At 38.9% G+C, this 24,521-nt stretch overlaps 1 protein-coding gene across 11 annotated transcripts in view; it reads right to left on the reverse strand.

The window, feature by feature from the left end:
• Positions 1-8,712: 8,712 nt before the first annotated feature.
• The window catches only part of ELF2 (E74 like ETS transcription factor 2), a 143,615-nt gene continuing 127,806 nt past the window's right edge, over positions 8,713-24,521 (reverse strand). For 7 of the 11 annotated variants that reach the window (XM_053581487.1, XM_053581523.1, XM_053581555.1 and 4 more), the window contains 5 exons: positions 23,260-23,433; positions 19,124-19,210; positions 12,888-13,080; positions 10,817-11,167; positions 8,713-10,456 (listed from right to left, as the gene is read on the reverse strand). In XM_053581487.1, the coding sequence (XP_053437462.1) occupies positions 9,832-10,456; positions 10,817-11,167; positions 12,888-13,080; positions 19,124-19,210; positions 23,260-23,433 (1,430 nt within the window). In that variant the 3' untranslated portion in view covers positions 8,713-9,831. The remainder of the gene's footprint in view (positions 10,457-10,816; positions 11,168-12,887; positions 13,081-19,123; positions 19,211-23,259; positions 23,434-24,521) is intronic. The other 4 variants (XM_053581605.1, XM_053581638.1, XM_053581619.1 and 1 more) reach the window with 2 other exon arrangements.

Raw genomic sequence — 24,521 nt, forward strand, 5'->3', positions numbered from 1 at the left:
ATCAGCCACATGCATCGGAGATGGAGGGTTCGAACCCAGCCTGGGCCTGCCAAACTAGCCAGGCGTTGTGGTAAGCACCTGGTAAGCACCTACTTGGGAGGCTGAAGCAAAAGAATGGCTTAAGCCCAAGAGCTTGAGGTTGCTGTGAGCTGTGACACCATTGCACTCTACCGAGGGTGATGTAATAAGACTGTCTCAAATAAAAATATGGCATAGGCAGGCTTTTTATCTAGAATAGGTAGATACTATAAGTGAAAAATGGTCAAACATCAAAATGGCAAAAGCCTGGAGCTTGGGCTTTTAAAACGGGGACGCAAAATAACATGTTGAAGGGCACTGGCTATGGGTAGAAACATTCAGCTGTCACAACCATGACCTTTGAGTAAGTCACTTCTCTGGGCCACAGTTTTCTCATTTGCAGAATATATCATTATACTTGTCCTCTTGACCTCAAAGATTTGTGATAATCCATAATACAAATATACATTTTAAGTTGCTTAAAGTTCAAAACAAGGAAGGAGGCTGGACACCAGTGGCTCATACCTGTAATCCTAGCACTCCGGGAGTCTGAGGCAGGTAGACTCAGGAGTAACACTGTAGAATCTTCTAGTTCAGTAGTAGAGAGACCAGTCTGAGCAAGAGCGAAACCCCATCACTGCTAAAAATAGAAAAATTAGCCAGGCATTGTGGTGGGCACCTATAGTCCCAGCCTACTTGGGAGGCTGAGGCAAGAAGATTGCTTGAGCCGAAGAGTTTGAGGTTGCTGTGAGCTATGACACTACAGCACTCTATCCAGGGCAACAGAGTTAAGACTCTCAAAACAAAAAGACTCCATCTTCAAGTAATTCAACAAAATGATTAACATAGGGAAAGAGGAGAGGCACCCAATAACATGTTTCTAGGCCTTTTAGAAAATGTGGAGTTGTTCCTTTGGCCACTTACATGTGAATCTACAAGCAAGGTGACAATGTAAACATCAAGAGAATGGGTACTGTTCAAAAAGGCATGCCACACAAACGTTACCCTGGCAAAAGTAGAACATTCTACAATGTTACCCAGCATGCTGTTGGCATTGTTGTAAACAAGGGCAAGCTTCTTGGGAAGAGAATTAATGTTCATATTGAACATATTAAGCACTCTAAGTGCCAAGATAGCCTCCTAAAACACGTGAAGGAAAACGATCAGAAAAAGGACGCCAAAGAGAACTGGGTTCAACTGAAATGCCAGCCTGCTCCAGCCAGAGCAGCTCAGTTTGTGAGAACCAATGGAGAGGGAGCCTGAGCTCCTGGAACCTCTTCCCCATGAATTCATGGCATTAACAGGCATAGCAAGTTTTGTCACGTTCAATGAGTTCAATGAAAAGCTGCTGGAAACTTTTCCCTATGAATTCATGGCATAATAGGTATTAAAAGGCTATTGTTAAAAAAAAAAAAAAAAAAGTACAATATCCACAACTTCAGAGCTCTGTTCACCCTACTTTGGAAAATTCACTTCTGAAAAACATTTATGTACAGTTAGACATTCCTTTTGATAAGAATGCTAGGAAAAGCTCTGCTGTTTCCAAGGTTGCTGTGAGCTATGACACTATGGCACTCTACCCAGGGCAATAGAGTAAGCATCTGGCAAAAAAACAAAGTTTATGGTTGAATTTTAATTATTGTGTAACTTCATAGATGTGTTCTGTACACTAATTTTCTTCTTTTGCCATACTTTTTTTTACCTAATCTTTGTACCTATTTTTGTTGACTTTCATCTATTCATACAGTATATAAACTACAAAATTCTTCCAGCAACAAAGCAGTACACTGATTATCTTGCCACATTGAACAGATTAAGGCTTTAAGATCTAGACAGCTTGCATACATGTACATAAGAGTCCTATCTGTGTAATATTGAGAAACGTAAGTCAAGAAAAATATTTGAAGGCCGGACACAGGGGTTGTGTATATCTGGCATTTCATACTGGTTTCCAGATTGGTAAACCTAAAAAGAACACCTAGGAAAATTCTGCAACATTTTATAATTAAGTTTACGAGAAAGTTAAGGATCATTACATTGGAATAGCCTTATTTGGAAAACTAACCTTATTTCTCTCCCTTTTCCGGATGGGAGGGAGTCAGAGGAGGAGTTGTTCATAGGTCTCCATTGACTTTTGTAGTAAAGAGAATAATCTCTAAAGCTGCCTACAACTCTGTTTTGGACTTTAAAACTACCTCAGTTACTGCTGCCAACTGCCCAGAAAAATTTTTGATACTTTTTAGAATGGCTTCTGTATGTTTATAAAGCTCTTGTTATTGCCACATCTCATTTTATTTTTTTTTTTGTAGAGGCAGAGTCTCACTTTACGGCCCTTGGTAGAGTGCCAACAGCAACCTCCAACTCCTGGGCTTAAGTGATTCTCTTGCCTCAGCCTCCCGAGTAGCTGGGACTACAGGCGCCTGCCACAGCACCCGGCTATTTTTTTTTTTTTTTGCAGTTTGGCCGGGGCTGGGTTTGAACCCACCACCTCCGGCATATGGGAACTGCGCCCTACTCCTTGAGCCACAGGCGCCGCCCAACAATACTTACCTTTTAAAAATTTCAACCTGAGAAAGCTAATCAAAAAGAGAAAAGGAAAATAAAATGATGCCTGGCTCCCTCACCCCAAAGCTGTAATTTCATTGGTATGGTGTATGACATAGGCAGCAAGTTATTAAAAACTTCCCAACTATTATATTTCTAATATGCAGCAAAGGTACCACTGTATTCAAGTGAATTTAGTAATATCCTACAATTCAGAAGTATTAAGTATTTTACCTTTTTAGACAGTCATAGTATCAGTTCATTAAAGAAAACTTTCTGAAATAGACAAAATATTAATATACTACAGTGAGATGGGAACAAATAGTATCTTGGAAGAAAACAACTCTGTTTATAGCCTATTTAGACTTTCATTTAAGTAATTCTTTTATACGGAGCATCTTGCAATAAGCAATTATGTTTTACTTGTATATTATGTTCTCACTTTAGAAGCTGTGATATATTATTTTTAAATATTGAATCCCCAGGATTACTACTAAGTTGCAACATTCAGAAAGATAGTTAACCGGTGTTCAAATAAGTCTCCCTGTTGCACCTGAGTGTTTCGAAGGTTTGGAGTCTTGGTGCAGAAAGGAGGGAAATCAGTGCCCTTGGCAAAGGGTGAACAGTAGTATCTTACTCTACCAAAAAGGCTGGTAGCATTGTGTACTAAGCTCCTACAGAATATAATAGTTAATTATGGGGGACAGTGATTATAACAAAGGGGCTGAAGAATCACAGTGAATCACAACCAGGACTTGCAGTACTATGAATTATTAGGAACTATAATACAGGACCGGTGCTTTGATAGTTGTGAAACTAAGGGTTACTCTTGCTTTCCCAAAGTAATGTGCTCTGTACTACCATCATAAAATTAGGACAGGAGACTTAACAGAAAAAGGATCATAAGAAACCTTATAAATAACCCCAAGGCCAAAACTTTGGAAAGAAGTTTATCTAATTTTTAGTAACGAAACATGGTTTGTTTATATAAAAGAGATCAGAAACATACACTCCTTAGGTGAAGTATACAATGTCAGAGGCAGGCAATCGAGTAATGTACCAGGTGCCCCATCTCTTACATTCTGGCTTCACCACCACCTGTTAGTGGAACCACCCCTTCATTGTCAGCTTCAATCTCTGTGGCTTTCTTTGCCCTTTGTTTTGAAACAAAGTCTCATCATGTCACCCTCGGTGGAGTGCTGTGACATCACAGCTCACAGCAACCTCAAACTCTTGGGCTTAAGTGATTCTGTTGCCTCAGCCTCCCAAGTAGCTGGGACTTACAGGCCCCCACCACATGCTCAGCTCTTTTTTTGTTTTTGTTGTCACTGTTTGGCAGGCCTGGGCTGGATTCAAACCCGCCAGCTCCAGTGTATGTGGCTGGTGCCCTAGCCGCTGAGCTACGGGAGCAGAACCACCTTTGCCCTTCTTGTTGTATTTGATACTGTTGCCCACTGTATCTTGAAATATTACCTCATCTATTCTGTTTATTTCAAAGGACTATTCAGAAAATAGTTTATTTTCTGAAACATGCATTGCTGATTCCTTTTCCTCTTTTCCAATCTGTCTTTATATAATTTACTCTTTCCTGTCTACATTCAGAGCTCAGTCAAGAGTAGATCGTGCTCTATCAAGAATGGTTTCCAAGCCCATTTCAAACATTTCTATTTCAGTGTCTGTCACTTCCAACTGAACACAAACCCAGGTAAAGGAAGAAAAATAGTTGTCCCGACAGAAGCCATCAATAGAAAGACTCAATGGGGCGATGCCTGTGGCTCAGTCGGTAAGGCGCCAGCCCCATATACCGAGGGTGGCGGGTTCAAACCCAGCCCTGGCCAAACTGCAACCAAAAAATAGCCGGGCGTTGTGGCGGGTGCCTGTAGTCCCAACTACTCGGGAGGCTGAGGCAAGAGAATCGCTTAAGCCCGGGAGTTGGAGGTTGCTGTGAGCTGTGTGAGGCCACGGCACTACCGAGGGCCATAAAGTGAGACTTTGTCTCTACAAAAAAAAAAAAAAGACTCAATGGGGTATGGAATATCCGAAAAAATGAAATATTTCAGAATTTCTGTTGCACAGAGATGTCTAAAAGAGGAATAGCGAGAGAATAAGTCTTGAGGAGACTGGAGAGGCCACATCGAAGGATTTTAAATGTTATGCTTGACTCACATCTTTTCAGCAAGAAATGCCATTGAAGAATTTAAAGCAATCACAATGACTTGAGTATGAAATTCACTTTTAGAAAGCTCTCAAGTTGGCAGTATGGAGAGTGCACAAGAGGGAGACTTGGTGAGATGATGAAATAAGAATAGGAGCATGGGGCGGCGCCTGTGGCTCAAGGAGTAGGACGCCGGTCCCATATGCCGGAGGTGGCGGGTTCAAACCCAGTCCTGGCCAAAAACCACAAAAAAAAAAAAAGAATAGGAGCATGAGAATGGAAAATATTTAGAAGGTACCATCAACATCAACAAGACTTTGGTGAATGACTGCAGGAGATAAGGCATCTAGAATGGCCCCCAGGTTGCTTCTAGCATGTGTTGTGGTTGCTGGTAACATCATTTATTGAACTAGAGGAACAGATTTTAAAGGGAAGAGAATCAGTTGAACATTCAGGAGGAAATACTCAGTTGGCAATTAGCTAACCCCATATAAGACTTAAAGTAAAAGTCTAGGCTGTAACAACTTAGTGGTAAAAAATCAATATGCATTTATGGAATTACCTAACAATTATGTTAGTGAAATCATATAGTAAACATTTAACAGGTGGCACCCATAGTTCACTGGGTAGGCGGATTCACCCAGGCTGGCAGGTTCGAACCTGGCCCAGGCCAGCTAAACAGCAATGACAACTGGAACACAAAAATAGCCAGGTGTTGTGGTGGGCGCCTGTAGTCCGACTACTTGGGAGGCTGAGGCAAGTGAATCACTTAAGCCCAAGAGTTTGGAAGTTTGAGGTTGCTGTGAGCTGTGACGCCACAGCACATTCCCAAGGGTGGCATAGTGAGACTCTGTCTCAAAAAAAGAAAAAAAAATTTAATAGAGTGTTATGTGCCAGGCAATCCTTCTAAATCCTTAACATATTAACTCATTTAATCTTTACAACTCTATGAAAAAGAGACCTATAGGCAGAACCTTTCCTGAAAAGTCTATAGGAAGCAGAACAAAGAGGTAGTTAGATAGAATAACCAACATGGAAAATCAAATGAGTTTTAAGATGGCTGAGGCACAAGGTCACATGGAAAACTGAAGTGCCTATTTGACAATTGGGTTATTAGAGCATTCACTGAGAATTTTTGAAATTATTTTAAATTATTTATACTTATTTGAGACAGAGTCTCACTCTGGCACCCTGAGTATAGTGCCATGACATCATAGCTCACAGCAACCTCAAGTGATTCTCTTGCTGCACTCTTTTAGTAGAGACAGGGTCTTGCTGTTGCTCAGGCTGGTCTTGAACTCCTGAACTCAAGCAATCTACCCACCTGGGCTTCCCAGAGTGCTGGGATTACAGGAGTGAGCCACTGTATCCAGCCTTTTATTTTTACAATTTGAGACAGGGTCTCACTACATTGCTTAGGCTGATCTCAGACTCCTGGGCTCAAGTAGTCCTCCCACCTCAGCCTCCAGAGTAGCTGAGATTACAGGTACACACCACTGTAGCTTGCCGAGAACTGTTTCTAAGCCTGAACTCAGACTACAGGCTATCAGCTAAAGAAAAGAGACACAATGATAGACTGGCTGTTAATTGTGGGAACAAGGAGACTAATGAGGTGTGAAAGGGAGATGCTGAGTACAGGTGGAAGGGTACCCGCTTCCTGAGATTGGCAGTAAAAATGGATACTGGAGAATACATAAATTCTCTGTAGCAACAGGTACAGAAATGGAAAGAATTCACAGGTCATGACCATGTTTCTCTGTAAAAGAAGCATACTGGTCATTTGGTGAGAATGGTGGAGAAGGCTGGAATTGTTGCTAGAAAATGACCTAAAGAATGAATATAAGATTGCTGATCATAATTCGAAGATCTGGTAAGGCTAGAAAACCCAGGGGCATCAAGCCACAGTTGTATGGGTTTTTGTCATGCTGGATACAAACAAGCAAATGTAAGTTACACTGAAACAGTTTGGAGGGACTGAGACTAAAAGCTGTAATATTAAGGTGGCAGGCTGTGGGGGGAGAGCCATACCACTGCTAATTTCAATATGCAACAGCATTCTGGTTAATATATACTGTCAACATGTTAGATCTATTTATTCTGAAGCAGACTCAGAAATTTCCAGTACAGTGATGGAGGTATGCCGGGTAGGCCTTCCTAAACCTAGTTAGAACCAATTAAGAATAGAATACAACATAGAAGAAAAGTACATGTACATTCACTTAAAATTTAAATGTCTTCAACTGTCCTCCACAGATTCTTGCAAATGTTACCAAAATCAGTAACTATCTGATGTGATTGTCTAATATGCTCAGCACCTAGAAAGAGGGGCATGGGCATGCACGGCATAAAACATAATCTTTGCCCTCAGAGAGTATCATGAAAGATATAACTAAACAAATGAAACCATGGTGTAAACAGTAAGATACAAATGCCAAATACAGTTATCAACTTTGAAAGCTGGAATATTTAGGAAATGTTTTAAAAGAAGGTAGATTTTGATATTAAATCCCTTGCCAGGAGTGATGGCTCCCTCCTGTAATCACAGAGACTGAGGTGGCTGAGACGGGAGGATTGTTTAAAGCCGTCAGTTCAAAATCAGCCTGTGTGGTACAGAAAAGATCCCATCTCTTTAAAAAAAAAAAAAAAGAGACAGAGTAACTTTTAAATGGGATAAGAATCAAGTGAGTTTTTCTTTGAGCTTTGTTCTTTTTTTGAGACAGTGTCTCACTTTGTCACCCTCAGTACAGTGCCATGGCGTCATAGCTCACACTCACAGCAACCTCAAACTCTTGGGTGCAAGCGATTCTCTTGCCTCAGCCTCCCAAGTAGCTAGGACTACAGGCACCTGCACAACGCCCAGCTATTTTTAGAGACAAGGTCTCACTCTGGCTCAGGCTGGTCTGGAACCCATGAGCTGAGGCAATCCACCTGCCTCGGCCTCCCAACTGCTAGGATTACCAGCGTGAGCCACCATGCCCAGCCTTCTTTGACCTTTTATTGAGAAAGTATGATAAAGAGTGGTGATAAAAACCTTTGCTGATCAAAGTCATATTTGATCAAATGCATAATTAAAGGTCAAAAATATTAAGTATCAGTTCATCTAAATTTCTAAAAGATGTAAGAATAGACAACTTTTCCTTGTGGTAGAAAGAGCATTAAGGGGCCAGGTGTGGTGGCTCAGGCCTGTAATCCTAGCACTTTGGGTGGCCAACGCTGGTGAATTGCCTGGGCTCAGGTGTTTGAGACCAGCCTGAGCAAGAGGAAGACCCTAAGGGCAGGCACAGTGGCTCACACCTGTAATACCAACACTCTGGGAGGCCAAAGCAGGTGGATCACTTGAGCTCACGAGTTCAAGACCATCCTGAGCAAGAGCGAGACCCCATCTCTAAAAACTAGCCAGCATTGTTTTGGGCACCTGTAGTCCCAGCTACTTGGAAGGCTAAGACAGAGGATGGATTGAGCCCATGAGTTTGAGGTTGCTATGAGCTATGATGCCACCCTACTGAAGCCAACAAAGTTAGACTATGTTTCAAAAAAAAAAAAAAGACAAGAAAAAAAAAAGAAAACATTAAGATATGGAGTAATAGGACCTAGTTTTATGTTAAAATTAGGTAATTCATGTAATCTTTCACACACTTCAATTTTATAATCTATACAAGTGCCAAAGGATTATTTGTTTTTCTTACCCTCAAAAGATGTGATTGTCAAATAGTCTGATTTGAATGTGTTTTACAAATATAAATTCGTTAAATGTAGCCAACTAAAATACTAAATTCATTATGGTAAGCACAATGTTATAGTTCATGGTAGTAATAAAAGGAGATGGCAACATGCAGATATTTGCCAACTATAACACATTAAAACAGATATAGAATTTCTGCACACAATATTTGGGAAAGAGATATAGAGGACTTCTGCTGCCCCTTAACTGAAACGTCATCTCTACATGACTTTCAAATATTGTTAAAAATATAACCAGAGACCAAAACAGAAGATAAATTTCATTTCTATATTTCAGAAAACCTACTTGAATACACTTTGAAACAAGAGTACAACAAAATAGAATATACTTCAAATGTTGAATATACAAACTATTATAGTTCAAATTTGAACACTGGTACTTTCCCTCTTAAACTTCAACTAAAAAAAAAAAAAAAAGAAAGAGAACTCCAGGTATTAGAGCTACCTGACAAAAATTCATGCTGAGCCTGAACTTCCAAGTGACAGTAGAACTGAAACTGATATGTCTGCACAGATGCCAGGGCTAAGTGAGTGACACAGGCATGTTACAGCAAAAGGCCAGAGCCAACTGTTAATATGTCCACAATTAAGAAACTGACAGACTTAAACTACCATATAAAATGTTACATGTAAATTCTATAACAATACTGTGCTAGGTACAAGATTTTTAAAATTTTTCTTTTAATAAAAAAGCTTTACACAAACAAGCCATTAGCTTATTTCAAGAAAGAAAACCGAAAATTAGTCTAAGGCCTTTGTTTTAAATCTGCTTAAGCTATATGATATATATATATATATATAAAAAAAAAAGTCGCACTAGATCTTTTTTGCTATCCTCTTTCTGAAGCTTTTGGATCCATTCTTCAATTCACATTCTAAAATACCTATGTTAGCAGAGTCTTCACATAGCACCAGTTAAGTGAGTACTGTGCGGAACACAGTAATTGCTGGTATGCATACAAAATGCATCAAAAATTGCTATATGTAACAACGAGATCACCCATCCCAACCCCTCCCCCGCTGAAAACTATATAACCTCTTACAGAATGTTAGTGTTCCAAGTCTTACAGAAAGTTAGTGTGTAATGGTGATAACGTAGTGAATTGCTTGGTCCCTTTCAATGCTTTTCCTTATTGATGGGTTCAGTTGTTTCCTACTTACTGTAAGAGGCAGTTTTCTGTCAGCATCTCAATATGTAGTTCATTTCCCACTGAAACATGGGATAGGTAATTTATTCCAGTAAGTTTGATTGTTTTCTTATATTCATTAAAAATGTTTTAAAGTCTTCTTTGACTCAACTTGATGACTTCCCTTGCAATTATTTATGTCAGTACTACCACTAACAGTCTGAAGTCCACGGTGGAGCTGCTATTTTATTTCTCACATGTCACTAGTCCTTCTGTTTTCATAGTTACAGGAAGGGCAATAGCTGAAGGTGCACTGACAACCACTACATGGGTCACTGTCTTATTTCCATCTGCTGGTTTTTCTTCTACCAGCTGTAAAGTTTTCACATCATGTTCTTGCTTTTTTGCTACTGCTTCTGATTTAACCTCTGGCCCTTTTATGACTGCACTGATAACTCGAGGAGGAGTCTGGCCAGATGCCTGTTGAGTCGGTACTGATAGTCTCATTACAGGTGTACCATGGGCTATTGAAACAGGGGTTAGTGCTCTCACAGCCAATGGGGTTCCGACAATGTTAATGCTTCCTGATCCAGTCAGATTTGACTTTGTCTGCAGTTGACACTGTGTAAGTTGTGTAGCTGGGATGGTAATAATTTTGGCAGGCTGCATGGTGATTTTGTCTCCATTTTCAGTAGAGGCTGGCATCACAGTAGGGATTGTCTGAATGACTACCTTTGGAGAGGTCGCTGTTGTTGGACTAGTGCTGGTTATTAATGGTGCACCTGCATTAACTGACTGAACTGCCACAGTTGAAATTTTCTGACCCAATGATGTCATTACAACAGGTACTTGCATTGCCACACGAACTGTCCTAGTAAATTAGAAAGAAAAAAGTTGATTATATTTAATACTAAATTAGCAATGGGTCCCTTGAGCAAAAGATGAATGCATATCCATACTATATAAAATCAGTGCTTCCAAAGTTTACAGATATGCTGGCAATCCCTTAAGTTTAGAATATAAAATACCATGAGGCAAATATATTAAAAAACCAAAGCCCACATTAAGCTCCATCTACAACCACAAAACCAATTCAGGTTAATTGAGACATCTACTTTTAACAATAATAAAGCCCTGACAACAGTGGACTTGTAGAGCTGACATTTCATTTTCACCAAGAAGCCTTTTTTAAAAAGTAAATACATTACAACCAATGGGTTGCCTCACTTACCTTGGAGCTGCCGTTGCTGATGCAGATGCGGTGGTAGTAGGAGACCTGGATGAAGCATCATGACCAGGGGAAGTGATATTCACAACTCTAGCTACACTCTTCTCTGCTCTGGAGCAGTTGATAGGAGATGAGTTTTTTCCACTACGAACAGAGGTTGCTGCTTTTAGGAGACTTTCTGCAGTTAGTGACACTCGTTCTAATGATTTTTCATCAGCAGCTGCTGCTAAATCTTCATTACCGGCTTCACTTTTGTCATCATCTATGACAACTATGTTTTTGGGCATATCCTTGAACTGATATACAAGTCTCTGTCCTTCAACCTTTGCAAGAATTCCCCTTTGGTAGTAGTATCTGTAAGGGAAAAATGTACTGAATAAATCAAGTATGCATTTGTTTCCAAAAACCCATATATGGTGGATATTAATATAAACATTCCCTTATTCCTATAAGAGATAAGAAGAAAAGGAGCTCTTATTGCCTGCAATGCTGACAAGATTACAGATTTAGAATAGGAAAGAAGTTGGAACCTAGTGCCATAGGTCCTAGAACCTTGAGATCTATAAAGTAGCTAAAAGTTCATTCTTTTTTTTTTTTTTTTTTTTTGAGACAGAACCTCAAGCTGTCAGCCTGGGTAGAGTGCTGTGGTGTCACAACTCACAGCAACCTCAAACTCTTGGGCTTAAGTGATTCTCTTGCCTCAGCCTCCTAAGTAGCTGTGACTACAGGCACCCACCACAATGCCCAGTTATTTTTTGGTTATGGTTCATTGTTGTTTGACATGCCCAGGCTGGATTTGAACCCGCAAGCTGGCTGTATGTGGCTGGCGCCTTAGCCTCTTGAGCCACAGGTGCCGAGCCTTTTTCTTTCTTTATCTTTTTGAGACAGAGTCTCACTTTGTCACCCTTGGTAGAGTATGGTGGCATCATAGCTCACTGCAACCTCAAACTCTTGGGCTCAAGCAATTCTCCTGTCTCAGCTTCCCAAGTAGCTGGGACTACAGGCACCCACAACACCTGGCTATTTTTAGAGACCGGGTCTTGCTTTGGCTCAGGCTGGTCTTGAACCTGTGAGCTCAGGCAATCCACCTGCCTCCACCTCCCAAGTGCCAGGATTACAGGCGTGTGCCACCATGCCCTGCCTCATTCTCTTTCTTAATGGAAGTAAATACAAAATATTTTACTAACATTGGTAAAAATCTATTCTAATTTCCATGGGTTATATGCATAAAAATAATTTGATGTTACACGGAAAAATTGCCTTACTTCATAGAGATATGTCAATACCTTCACAGAACCATGCAACAAAACCCTTAATTTAGAAGCTATGAACAGTGAATGGAAGAGTTTTGAAGGTTTCTCAAACTAACAAAACTTAAGAGAAATTTTCCTGTCAAGATGAATCTATTTATAACAAACACATAGAACTAAAAAGCACATTAATTTTGATTATAGTGTATTTTCTGTGAAATTGTATTTTCTTTTTGGAAAATATATTTTAACTTCTTTTAAAGGCCAACAAAAGTTTCTAGAAATAGTTCTATATTACAAAACATATTTTCTGCAAAAATGGATTTTCCAATGATGCTGAAATTTTAAACATCTATATCAAACTCCTCTCTCCCTCTCTACTTCCAAAATCCAGAAAGCTCCTCTAGAATTTCCCCCAAAATTATTATTATTATTATTGTTATTTTTGAGACAGAGCCTCAAGCTGTTATCTTGGGTAGGGTGCCGTAACATTATAGCTCACAGCAACCTCGAACTCCCGGGCTCAAGCAATTCTCATGCCTCCACCTCCCAAGTAGCTGGGACTACAGGCGCCCGCCACAATGCCCAGCTATTTTTTGGTTGCAGCCATCATTGTTGATTGGTGGCCCCGGGCTGGATTTGAACCCACCAGCTCAGGTGTATGTGGCTGGTGCCTTAGCTGCTTGAGCCACAGGCGCCGAGCCTCCCCCAAAATTATTAATAAAAGTCATGAGAGTTTAAGCTTCTCTTTAAACAGCTAATAAACAACATAAAATAATAGATATGTAAGTTTTGTTTGAATACTAGCTCATTTGTATTTTTACCTCAAAGCTCGTCCCATAGTTTCATAGTTCATGTCTGGCTTATTCTTATGCTTTCCCCAAAGCTTAGAGACAGCCTTTGAATCCACGAGCTTGAAAATGCCTTTTTCTCTTTGAGTCCACTTAATATATCGGGGACAAGTATTTTTATCTTGAAGTAGATCTAAAAGAAACTCCCACAAATAGGTTGTGTTTCCTTTAAAAACAATAAGACATTGATTAAAAATCATTAGCATAATTAAGTATATAATTAAAACCAAATAAAGTGTCCTTCATTATAAATATTCTAAATATACTTGTTGGCTAGTTTTAAAAAAGGGTATCCCCTATGCGTATTTACAGTTATGATGCTAATATAATAAATGTATTGAACTGTGCACTGTTACATATTACCCTAGCCTAGATTGTGAGTTTAGTAAAGGCAAAAGCATAATGCTTAGCACATAGTTAATCTTAATTTAAGAGATGATTAGGTTCCCAATAGAAAAAAAAAAGTTAATCTGAATAGAATATTTATTAATATTCAGATTTACACTCGTAATAAATTTGCACCTATATTTATTACATAAGCCTAAATTCCATAATCAAAATTCATCAAAAGGCACTTGAATAGGCAAACAATACACAATGAAATGTGTAAAACTTTGAGGCACCAGTCATAAGATCTTTTTTTTTTTTTTTGAGACACAGTCTCACTATGTGGCCCTTGGTAAGAGTACCGTAGTGTCACAGCTCACAGCAACCTCAAACTCTTGCCTCAGCCTCCTAAGGAGATGGGACTACAGGCACCCGCCACAACACCTGGCTATTGTTTTTTTTTTTATAGTTGTCGTTGATTAGCTGGCCCAGGGCTGGGCCCGAACCTGCCAGCCTGGGTGTATGTGGCCAGTGCCCTACCCACTGAGCTACAGGCACCACCCCGCAGGATCTTTTGTAGGGAAATGTATTTTTCTCAGATTTACCTAGAGGCATAAACTCTGAGGTATGTGTTACATATAGTGCAAAGTATTCTTGACCAACCTTTAAGCATTCTTTTTTTTTTTTTTTATTAAGACAGAGTCTCAAGCTGTCGCCCTGGTGTCACAGCTCACAGCAATGCCTGGCTATTTTTTTGTTGCAGTTGTCATTGTTGGTTAGCTGGCCTGGGCCGGGCTCGAACCCACCAGCCTGAGTACACGTGGCTAGCACCATAAGCACTGTGCTACGGTGCCAAGCCCCTTTAAGCATTCTTTTTATCATTTTCCTCTGGACTACTAGTGAATTTAGACTTGGTATCAATGAAAGCTACTACCTCTAAAAACAGATTTTTATTTATTTATTTATTCATTTATTTATTTTTTGAGACACAGTCTCACTATGTTGCCCTCAGTAGAGTGCCGTGGCGTCACAGATCACAGCAACCTCCAACACTTGGGCTTAAGCAATTCTCTTGCCTCAGCCTCCCAAGTAGCCAGGACTACATGCGCCCACCACAAAGCCTGGATATTTTTTTGTTGCAGTTGTTTAGCTGGCCCTGCACCTGGTTCAAACCCGTCACCCTCAGTGTATATGGCTGGAACCGTAACCACTGTGCTATGGGCGCTGAGCCAAAAGACCAGATTTTTATTAATAAAAATTTCTCATCTCTATTATTATACCCAATATAGTGAAATAATACATTAAAATAATTTCAACATATAGGAACTCAGTTATTAAGACATTTGTGCTTTAGTCTAAAATACGACCTCCTTAGCACTCTGGGAGGCCAAGGAGGGTGGATTGCTTGAGCTCACAGGTTCAAAACCAGCCTGAGCCAGAGCAAGACCCCACCTCTAAAAATAGCCGGGAGCTGTGGTGGGCACCTGTAGTCCCCACTACTGGGGAGGCTAAGGCAAGAGAATCTCTTGAGCCTAAGACTTAGAGGTTCCTTAGAGCTGTGGCGTTATAGCTGTGACAAAGTGAGACTCTATCTTAAAAAAATAAAAAAATAAGCTCCTTAAATGGAAACACTAAAAAGTACTGTGGTAATTCCTTAGTCAAGTATTCATCAAATGCTAACTACAACATTAGCTGTGTACTATACTACTAGCAGAATTTGAAAGTAATATTTCTTCAGAATAAAATATGTATTCATCATATGCTATGCTTAAGTGTAATAGAGAAAACATTAAGTAAAATCTAGTCCCTGCCTCGAGGCATTCATAATATAATTAGGAAGGAAAAATAAGCAGATAACAAGGTAAACAATAAATAAGTAACAGTTTGAAACAATATAAGATATAAACAATGTGCAACTATATTCCAAATGAATTACAGAAAGTAATGTGTGTGGGATTTCAGGAGTGAAAATAAAGTAGACTGGTAAGACATCACGAAGTCTTGAAAAAGGATTAAGTTTTGTATACAAAGAAAAGGAAGGAATCTGGGCAAGTAAAATAATGAATTTAATCCTAAAAGAAAGGATCACTTTTCTTTTTCCCTTTGAAAGGGGGTAAGAATAGGTAGCAGTCAAGAGAAGAGCAGGCTTTTCAAGGCTATTTCTTTTTTTATTCCTTGCATAGCCTCTAAAGAACCAAGGTTCTTAAACTGATGAAAACAGAAAAGAGTGCTGAGAAGGAAAAGATAAGAATACCTATGCCACCACTGAGTCACCAGGTCATCTCTAGGTTCCTACTCACTATCCCTCTACCATTCTTAAATCCAGATCTATGATAGAAGACACACTAAAAGAGCTGGTAAGAGTGGGAAGCTTCCAAACTAAGCCATTGCTATCCCCAATGCCTTAAACTGAAATACTCATTCTCTCCTGCTGGCATTTCGCTTTCATTGTAGAGTTCCCTTAAAATGAACTCAGTTCATTAATAACCCAGAGTTGAACCCAATAGGCCTCTCTTGACCTAAAAAGACTGACTTCAATTTGTTAATGTTTTTATTTGCATCTCTGAGGCCCTATTACATCAGCATCACTACCTAAAATCTATTAAACCATGTATAATCTTCAACCACATCAAAATGTGTACCCAGGGGCATTTTTATATTATTCATGACTAAGGGATCACGAGGTCCTATGAGTAGACATAGTAAGCAGAGATTTTACTCTGGAAGAAATTTTTAATACCATAGACATTGCCTTGTACATAACAGGATTTGAAGATTTCCATGTTTGTTGGACTAATTACACTCATCAACATTCTTTAGATTAACTTTAAGTACTTACTGCACCCAAGATCAATCCCCAAGGTAAATTTAAACAATTCTATTTCTGGTTTTAAGGAAAACAGGACTCACACAGAGAAGCCTTCATTATTAAGTAAGGCAAATGCCTATGACAGACAATATTGTCATGGTTTTGCAGAAAAGCAAACACTGGCTGAATTTTGAACCCATGTTCAATAATAAGTCTAATTAAAAATAATAATTTTAGGCCAGGCATGGTGGCTCACGCCTGTAGTCCCAGTGCTGTGGGAGGCCCAGGCAGGTGGACTGCCTGAGCTGGGAGCTTCGAGACCAGTATGAGCAGGAGTGAGCCAGAGTGAAACCCCATCTCTACTAACATCAAAAACAGCGGGACGTTGTAGCGGGCATCTGTAATCCCAGCTACTGGGGAGACAAAGGGAAAGAGAATCGCCAAAGGAAGAACAGGAAAAAGAAAAGAAAAGAAAAGAAACAAACAAACAAAACTTCAAACGAAGAATGAACAAGCAACCTGAAATTAAAAATAAAAATAAATAATAAATAATAATTTTAAGGTCTGTGGCTCAGTGGGTAGGGCGCCGGCCCCATAGGCCCCATATACCGAGGATGACAGGTTCAAACCTGGCCTCAGCTGAACTGCAACAAAAAAAAAGCTGAGCGTTGTGGCAGGCCCCTGTAGTCCGAGCTCCTTGGGAGGCTGAGGCACCTAAGCCCAGGAGTTGGAGGTTGCTGTGAGCTGTGTGATGCCACGGCACTCTACCAAGGGTGATAAAGTGAGACTCTATCTCTACCAAAAAAAAAAATTTTTTTTTTAATTATTACATTATAACACGGTACCTGAAGTGTAATAATACAAGATTGAAATTTAGTGTAATATGAGATTGAAATTTTTTTTTTTTTTTTGTAGAGACAGAGTCTCACTTTACTGCCCTCAGTAGAGTGCCGTGGTGTCACACGGCTCACAGCAACCTCCAGCTCTTGGGCTTATGTGATTCTCTTGCCTCAGCCTCCCGAGCAGCTGGGACTACAGGCGCCTGCCACAACACCTGGCTATTTTTTTGTTGTTGCAGTTTGGCCGGGACTGGGTTTGAACCCACCACCCTCGGCATATGGGGCTGGCGCCCTACTCACTGAGCCACAGGCGCTGCCTGAGATTGAAATTTTAATGAGAGGTGGCTCAGCACCCGTAGCTCAGTGGTTAGGGTACTGGTCACATACACCGGGGCTTGTGGGTTTGAACCCAGACCAGGCCTGCTAAACAACGACAACGACAACTACAATCAAAAAGTAGCTGGGCGTTGTGGTGGGCACCTGTAGTCCCAGATACTTGGGAGGCTGAGGCAAGAAAATCACTTAAACCCAAGAGTTTGAGGTTGCTGTGAGCTACGATGCCACAGCACTCTACCAGGGACAACATAGTGAGACTGTCTCCAAACCAAAATAAATAAATAAATAAATAAATACATAAATAAATAAATAAAGACTTTAATGAGAGATTTTATTGGTAAAAATAGAAACTTTTTCTACAGCGTTAAGCATAAGACCTTTGAATTTAAGAGATATCACTAACGATGATAGTTATTTTTTAAAATAGACTATATTTACAGATTAGCTTTCTAATATTCACTGGTACTATGTAACTTAAAGTTTTCAGTGTAAATTAAAAGATTAAACCCTAAGATGTCAGAAATACGAAATGACCAGGAAATCAGAAAATGACAAGGAAATAAGAAAAAATATCCCGATTCTTTCACAAATTGAGTCTTCAGTGCCTAAGTAAATATTCAATGTAACTATTTTGAATACCAAATTTCTTTTTTTTTATTGTTAAATCATAGCTGTGTACACTAGTGCAATCAAGAGGTACAATGTGCTGGTTTCATATACAATCTGAAATATTCTCATCAAACTGTTCAATGTAGCCTTCATGGCATTTTCTTAGTTATTGTATGTAGACACCAAATTTCTTTTCTTTTTGACACCAAATTTCTTATATGTAACTCAGACCACATGCTAAGGAAGGAATACATTTGAATATATTAACATAAAATTTATCCAATCATTGAATATTGGTCTGAAAACATTTATTCATTGAAGTGATACACTGAAATGTTACTTGAAATAATTTTACCCAACAAATTAAGAAAGAACAGAATGGGAGAGGCTTGTTGCTATTTTTATTTCTAACGAAGATACCACAAATTCTAAAGCAAAAACAGTTAAGTGTGTTTTGTCTTGTGACTGACATGACTGAAATTTGTCAACTGGAAAATTTAAATCCCACTTGCTTTAAATTCTTGCATTGCTTCTAAACAGTTAAATTATGTAACAGAAACAAGTCTTAAATATAAACCTCTTTCAATTGTAAGTGGCTCTATGTGAAGATGAGTGCTATTATATATAAACGCAACCCCTAAAACAACATCTCCTAAGAAAGATGTGCATCAGATTGTCCTTAAGACTTTCTTCTGAAATATTAATGCCTGCTTCCTTATATTCCCCATGGTATAGCTATGGCTATAGAATCTCTGTGGAGTAGGTATTGGGGATAAATATTTTAATGAAGCTTCCAGGTGATACTGAATCATCTTTTATAGAACTACCATCAGAGACAATACTCACGTATGTGCATGTACTAGAAATAATTTTTTCTTTCTTTTTTTTTTTTTTAAGAGACAGGAGTCTCACTTTGTCACCCCCGGTTAGAGTGCCGTGGCGTCACAGATCACAGCAACCTCCTGCCCTTGGGCTTAGGCGATTCTCTTACCTCAGCCTTCCGAGTAGCTGGGACTACAGATGCCTGCCACAGCGCCTGGCTATTTTTTTGTTGCAGTTTGGCCGGGGCCAGGTTCAAACCTGCCACCCTCGGTATATGGGGCCAATGCCCTACTCACTGAGCCACAGGCACCACCTTAGAAATAATTTTCTTACAAATGTAAAAATGTCAACTGACTGAAATAAAATCATCTCACCTCCCTCAATGAATCCCCAACAATAAATAAATAAATAAATAAATAAATAAATAAAAAATCATCTCACCTCCAAAACGGCCCTCCCCAAATTACCTTTTCCTTCTCTGGGTTTCTTCTTTATACCTAACTCAGGAGACCCATTGGAAATTGGTGATTGCTGGGTCTTTGGTTTTCGGCCAACTGAAAAAATAAGATATAGAAACCGTACACTGAAAACAGGAAAAATAACAGAAGCAGGATTAACAGACTCTCTGATAACACATTATACATTAAACTGGACACTAATTTGTGGATTAATATACTCAGCGTGTATAAGTTGCTTTTAAAAGGAGCAAGGCTAGGCTAATGGCTTCATGCCTGTAATACTAACACTTTGGGAGGCTGAGGCAGGAGGATCACTTGAGCCCAGGTGTTTTAAGACCAGCCTGGGCAACATAGCAAAATCTTGTCTCTATATAAAAATTAGCCAGGCATGAGTGGCATAGTGGCATGCACTTTTAGTTCTAGTGACATGGGAGCTGAGGCAGGAAAACTGCTTGAGTCCAGAAGCTGGAGATAACAATGAGGTATGACAGAGCCATCGCACTCCAGCCTGGGTGACAGAATGAGACCTCATCTCTTTTTAAAAATAAGTAACTTTTTTTCATTTTTTTGCAGTTTCTGGCTGGGACTAGGTTTGAACCCACGACCTCCAGCATATGGGGCCGGCGCCCTACTCCTTTGAGCCACAGGTGCCGCCCCAAAACAAATAACTTTTTAAAAAAGGAGCATTAAAAACATTTCTTCAATTTTAGACTACAGCCATTAGTTGTTAGTAACCTTAATGTACATGGCCAACTTAGGTACTATTAATCTATTATTGCATCAACAGAGCCTCAAATTGCTAACCATTTCCATTAATATAGCAACAGAAACAAATCCTAGTATAAACTTCTTTATTTTCTGTTCTACTGGATTGTTACCTATTTAACTAAGGAAGATCTGACAATCTGAGAAACACTTTGAGCTCTAATGAAGAAAAGAAAAATATTAAGCACACTTTATCGTACTGAGCCAGTTAATTCACTAGAATTTAATCCTAAGTGTTCCAATTTCCCCATCTTAAATGCAGATATAAGGCTAACAAAAAACTTCCAAATGATTATTCTGTATGTCTAATAAACGTTTGTAACCTTTCCCTTTCTCACTTCTGACATAAGTCTCTCTCACAGACGAGCATCCACACTGAATGGAAAAGCAAAGGCTATGCTTTTCTACACTAAAGAGAGCTTAAGTCTGAAGTGAGTTCTATTAAATCCTTAGCACAGATGAATGAATGCTGACAGATGAAGGAAAATCTCAAGAAGAGGTTGGGAATATTCTTCATATTAAACATATTTATTACTGATTTGTGATTATCCTACACTTGAAATTTCTAATGTCACTCTGTTCTTCATTAGCAAAGATTAATTTAGCTCTTTATATAATTAATCTAAATAAAGTATCTTAACTAATATTTCAAAATGCACAGATATATTCTAGGATTTCATTCTGGTAATTATAATTAATAAGATGTCTGCTTTGGCAAAAATTAACTGGTTTTTTTTTTTTTTTTTGAGACAGAGTTTCATTATGTTGCCCTCGGTGGCATTGCAGCTCACAGCAACCTCAAACTCTTGGGCTTAAGTGATTCTCTTGCCTCAGCCTCCCAAGTAGGTGGGACTACAGGGGCCCGCCATAATACCTGGCTATTTTTTTTGTTGCAGTTGTCATTGTGTAGCAGGCCTAGGCCGGGCTCAAACCCACCAGCCTAGGTTACCCTGCTCACTTAATCCTAACTGGTCTCCTTGTTAGAATACAACTTCATTTCTCAAGTAATATTTATGTGTACGAAAGCTAACATCTTCATAATCTCCTAAATTCAAGAATGAAAGCCTAACTTTATAGAAAAGTTGCCCCCAACAGGCCTGATTTCTTTTCCTCTTTTGTGAAGACAGGATCTCACTCTATGACCCCAGCGTGAGTGTAGCATCACCTACAATGTCAAATCCCTGAATTAAAGTGATCCTCCTGCTTGAGCCTCCCAAGTACCTGAAACTACCGGTGTATGCCAACAACACCTGCCTAATTTTCTATTTTTTGTTAGAGACAGGGTCTCACTCTTGCTCAGGCTGGTCTTGAGGTAGCAATCCTCCCACCTCAGCCTCCCAAAGTTCTAGAATTACAGGTGGGAACCATTGTGCCTAGCCTTAATTTATTTTCTTATAAAGTAGCATTTCCAAAATCATGTTTCTTAAGAAATGAAAAGGATATTCCTCAACAGTAAAGAGGGATGGTATAGTCAAATTAACTTTCAGAATACCATATGCTATCTTCTCTGGAAATAAAAGGTGGCTCTGCTATTACAAATAACCTAAGTTTGTATGTCTCCAATATACATAATCACAAATATACAATGGTACTCTGATTCTTTATTGTGTTCCTTATAGCAATGAGCACAGAATGGTTGTAATTTTTAAATGGTCATTAAGAGCTTTCAAAGATCTTGCAGAAAACAGAAGTGGATGGCAAAAGAAAAAGAAAAGCTTTCCTTAAAAATAAATTCCTGCGACTTTTTACATGTACATCTGTGAATAAAAAGTTTACTTCTTCCTTTATGAAAAAAAAAAAAAAAAAGAAAAGAAAAGGAAAGCTTTCCTAGAGATAAAATCAGTATTAAATTGGCAAATTATTTCCCTCGTTTTTATCATATCACATCCTGGTTTGTACATGACTCCTAATTTTCACGGTCTTTTCTATCTTCTTCTTTTTTTTTAATTAATTAATTTTTTTTGTTGCAGTTTTGGCCAGGGTCAGGTTCGAACCTGCCACCCTTGGTATATGGGACTGGTGCCCTACTCCCTGAGCCACAGGCACCACCCATTCTATCTTCTTTTAAATAAAAAAATTTCTTAAGTATTTTGTAACAGCTCCTATTGGACACAACGAGCCCAGTGCTACAGAGAAAGTGGGTAAATAAGGCCATTTATACAAATGGCTTTTGTCTTTAAACATTTACACCAGGAAGTAATTCTTCACTCTAAATTCTCTCATTCATGCCTCTCAAGATACATGTAATTTACGTATATTATATGTGGGACAGCACTCTGTCCTATTCATTACCTTCCTTATAGCAGTTAAGTACAGAACAATACATATCACAGCAATGTTAAACACGGTATTTAATGAATAAAAGAAAATATCAGTATTTGTAACATACTTTCCCTTTACTATTTCCTTTGATTTTTTTTTTAGATGAGTACCCAATTACTTGGGATTTCATTTCTTTCAAATTTTACCTTTGAATAGGAATGAAGCTACTTACTGTCCATTTCTTCATGGTGTTAGAGGTGTGCAAGAGTCTTGTGATTCACCCATTATGATCAGGGAATCAGAAATTTCAGCAGGAGTCAAAGAAGTGGAAATGCTCTTTTCTTTACCCAGTGGTAAGTTTACACCAGTTAGAAGCCTCTATTGGCAGTATTAGGGGGAAAGAAAGCAGAAAGTAGGGGGAAGAAAATAGTGCTAATTAAAAAAAAAAAAAAGATGGAATCTCACTGTGTTGCCCAAGGTGACACCTCAAACTCTTGGATCAAAGTAATCCTCCCTCTTCACCTTCCAAGTAGCTGGAACTACAGGCATGCCTGACTCTCTCTTTTATTTATAATGTCCAAAAAGAGGGAGAAGACAGGACTTCGTAAAATAGAGAAAATTAAGAATAGAATAAAATAAAATAAAAAATACAATAAAAAATTTTTTAAGTAACTACCTATAAAAGAATCAGAATGATAGAAGAAAGAAAGGGTAAGACAAATGTGCAGGGAATATGTGATCTGCCTTCTGTGTGTTTAACATCTTTTAAAATCTCACTTTCAGGCAAGTTCCTTCAGGATTCAAACACTAACTCCTTCAGGGCGGCGCCTGTGGCTCAAAGGAGTAGGGCGCAGGCCCCATATGCCGGAGGTGGCGGGTTGAAACCCAGCCCTGGCCAAAAACTGCAAAAAAACCCATAAAACCCAAAAAACTAACTCCTTCAAAAGTATGAGTATATTAAAACAAAAAATTAAAATTTCAGTTTCTTAATTCTCATGAGAATACCTGGTTAAGATAACGTCAATCTTAAATCTACAGAATACATTACTTTCTTGACGGGGAAAAGATACTAGAAAAAATTTCATCTGCTTCCTCAGAAATATATAAATAATCTCTACCTTTTTTCTTTTTCATTGGTTCATGGCTATCTGGTGATGTAGGAATAGGAGAGGTATCCATCGGTTCAGACTCTTCAGTTGACACCTCCACTACAGTTTCTGTAATGACATCTGGTCTCATAGCAGCATGGATAAATTCTGGAGTTGATACACAAGGAGGGACAAACACTTCCACTATAAAAAAAAGTTGAAAAATTAAAATTTCCCATCCCTATTAATGTTTTTTATATGGACAGTTCAATATTTAGAAGAGGTGAGATGTATTAAGAATTAATCAAAGTAGGATAAGAGCTTGATATTGAACAAGTTAATCTGATGAATTTTCAGTATGATCTAAGGAACATAAATGCAAAGAAAATCAACTTGAAGGAAATGCTAACCCTTTGGGTAAGATGAGGATCTTACGTAGTCACTCCCCTCCTTCACATCTTTAGATCATTTCAAGCTCACTGTAAAAAAACTTTATTTTAAAAGTTGGGAAAACATTTCAAAATAATAGTATATTAACAGTGAGTTGTTTTTTTTTTGGGGGGGGGGAGACAGAGTCCTGTTATGTTGCCCTCGGTAGAGTGCTGTGGCGTCACAGCTTAAAGCAACCTCAAACTCTTGGGCCCAAGCAATTCTCTTGCCTCAGCCTCCCAAGTAGCTATAAATAAATAAATAGGGCGGCACCTGTGGCTCAGTGACTAGGGCGCCGGCCCCATATACCGAGGGTGGCAGGTTCAAACCCAGCCCCGGCCAAACCACAAGCATCTGCCACAACGCCTGGCTATTTTTTTTGTTTTGTTTTTATTTTTTACATTTATTTATTTATTTTATTAAATCATAGCTGTGTACATTGATATAATCATGGGGCATCATTCACTAGCCTGGCTATTTTTTTTGCTGTTGTTACAGTTGTCATTGTTGGCTTGGCAGGCCTGGGCCAGGTTCGAACACACCACCCTCAGAGTGTGTGGCTGGTGCCATCACCACTGTGCTACAGATGCTGAGCCATTAGTGAGTTCTTTTAATAATTACTTTCCTTATTATTATCTTTATTATTATTATTATTCTTTAACTAAGTAATACATGCACATGGAACAAAATTTAAAAGATTTTGTGTATTCAGTAAAACGTAAGCACTTATGATTCCTTTAAAAATATAAAGAAAAGGAAAAACCTGCTCATTACAGATCAACAAGTATCACCTTTCAGTATTCTTCATGCTTTAGGTCACTAAACCAGTACATATAGATAGCAATGTGGTATTCTATTATATA

The sequence above is a fragment of the Nycticebus coucang genome, chromosome 1, assembly GCF_027406575.1.
Source record: "Nycticebus coucang isolate mNycCou1 chromosome 1, mNycCou1.pri, whole genome shotgun sequence".
In the NCBI taxonomy this organism is placed as follows: Eukaryota; Metazoa; Chordata; class Mammalia; order Primates; family Lorisidae; genus Nycticebus; species Nycticebus coucang.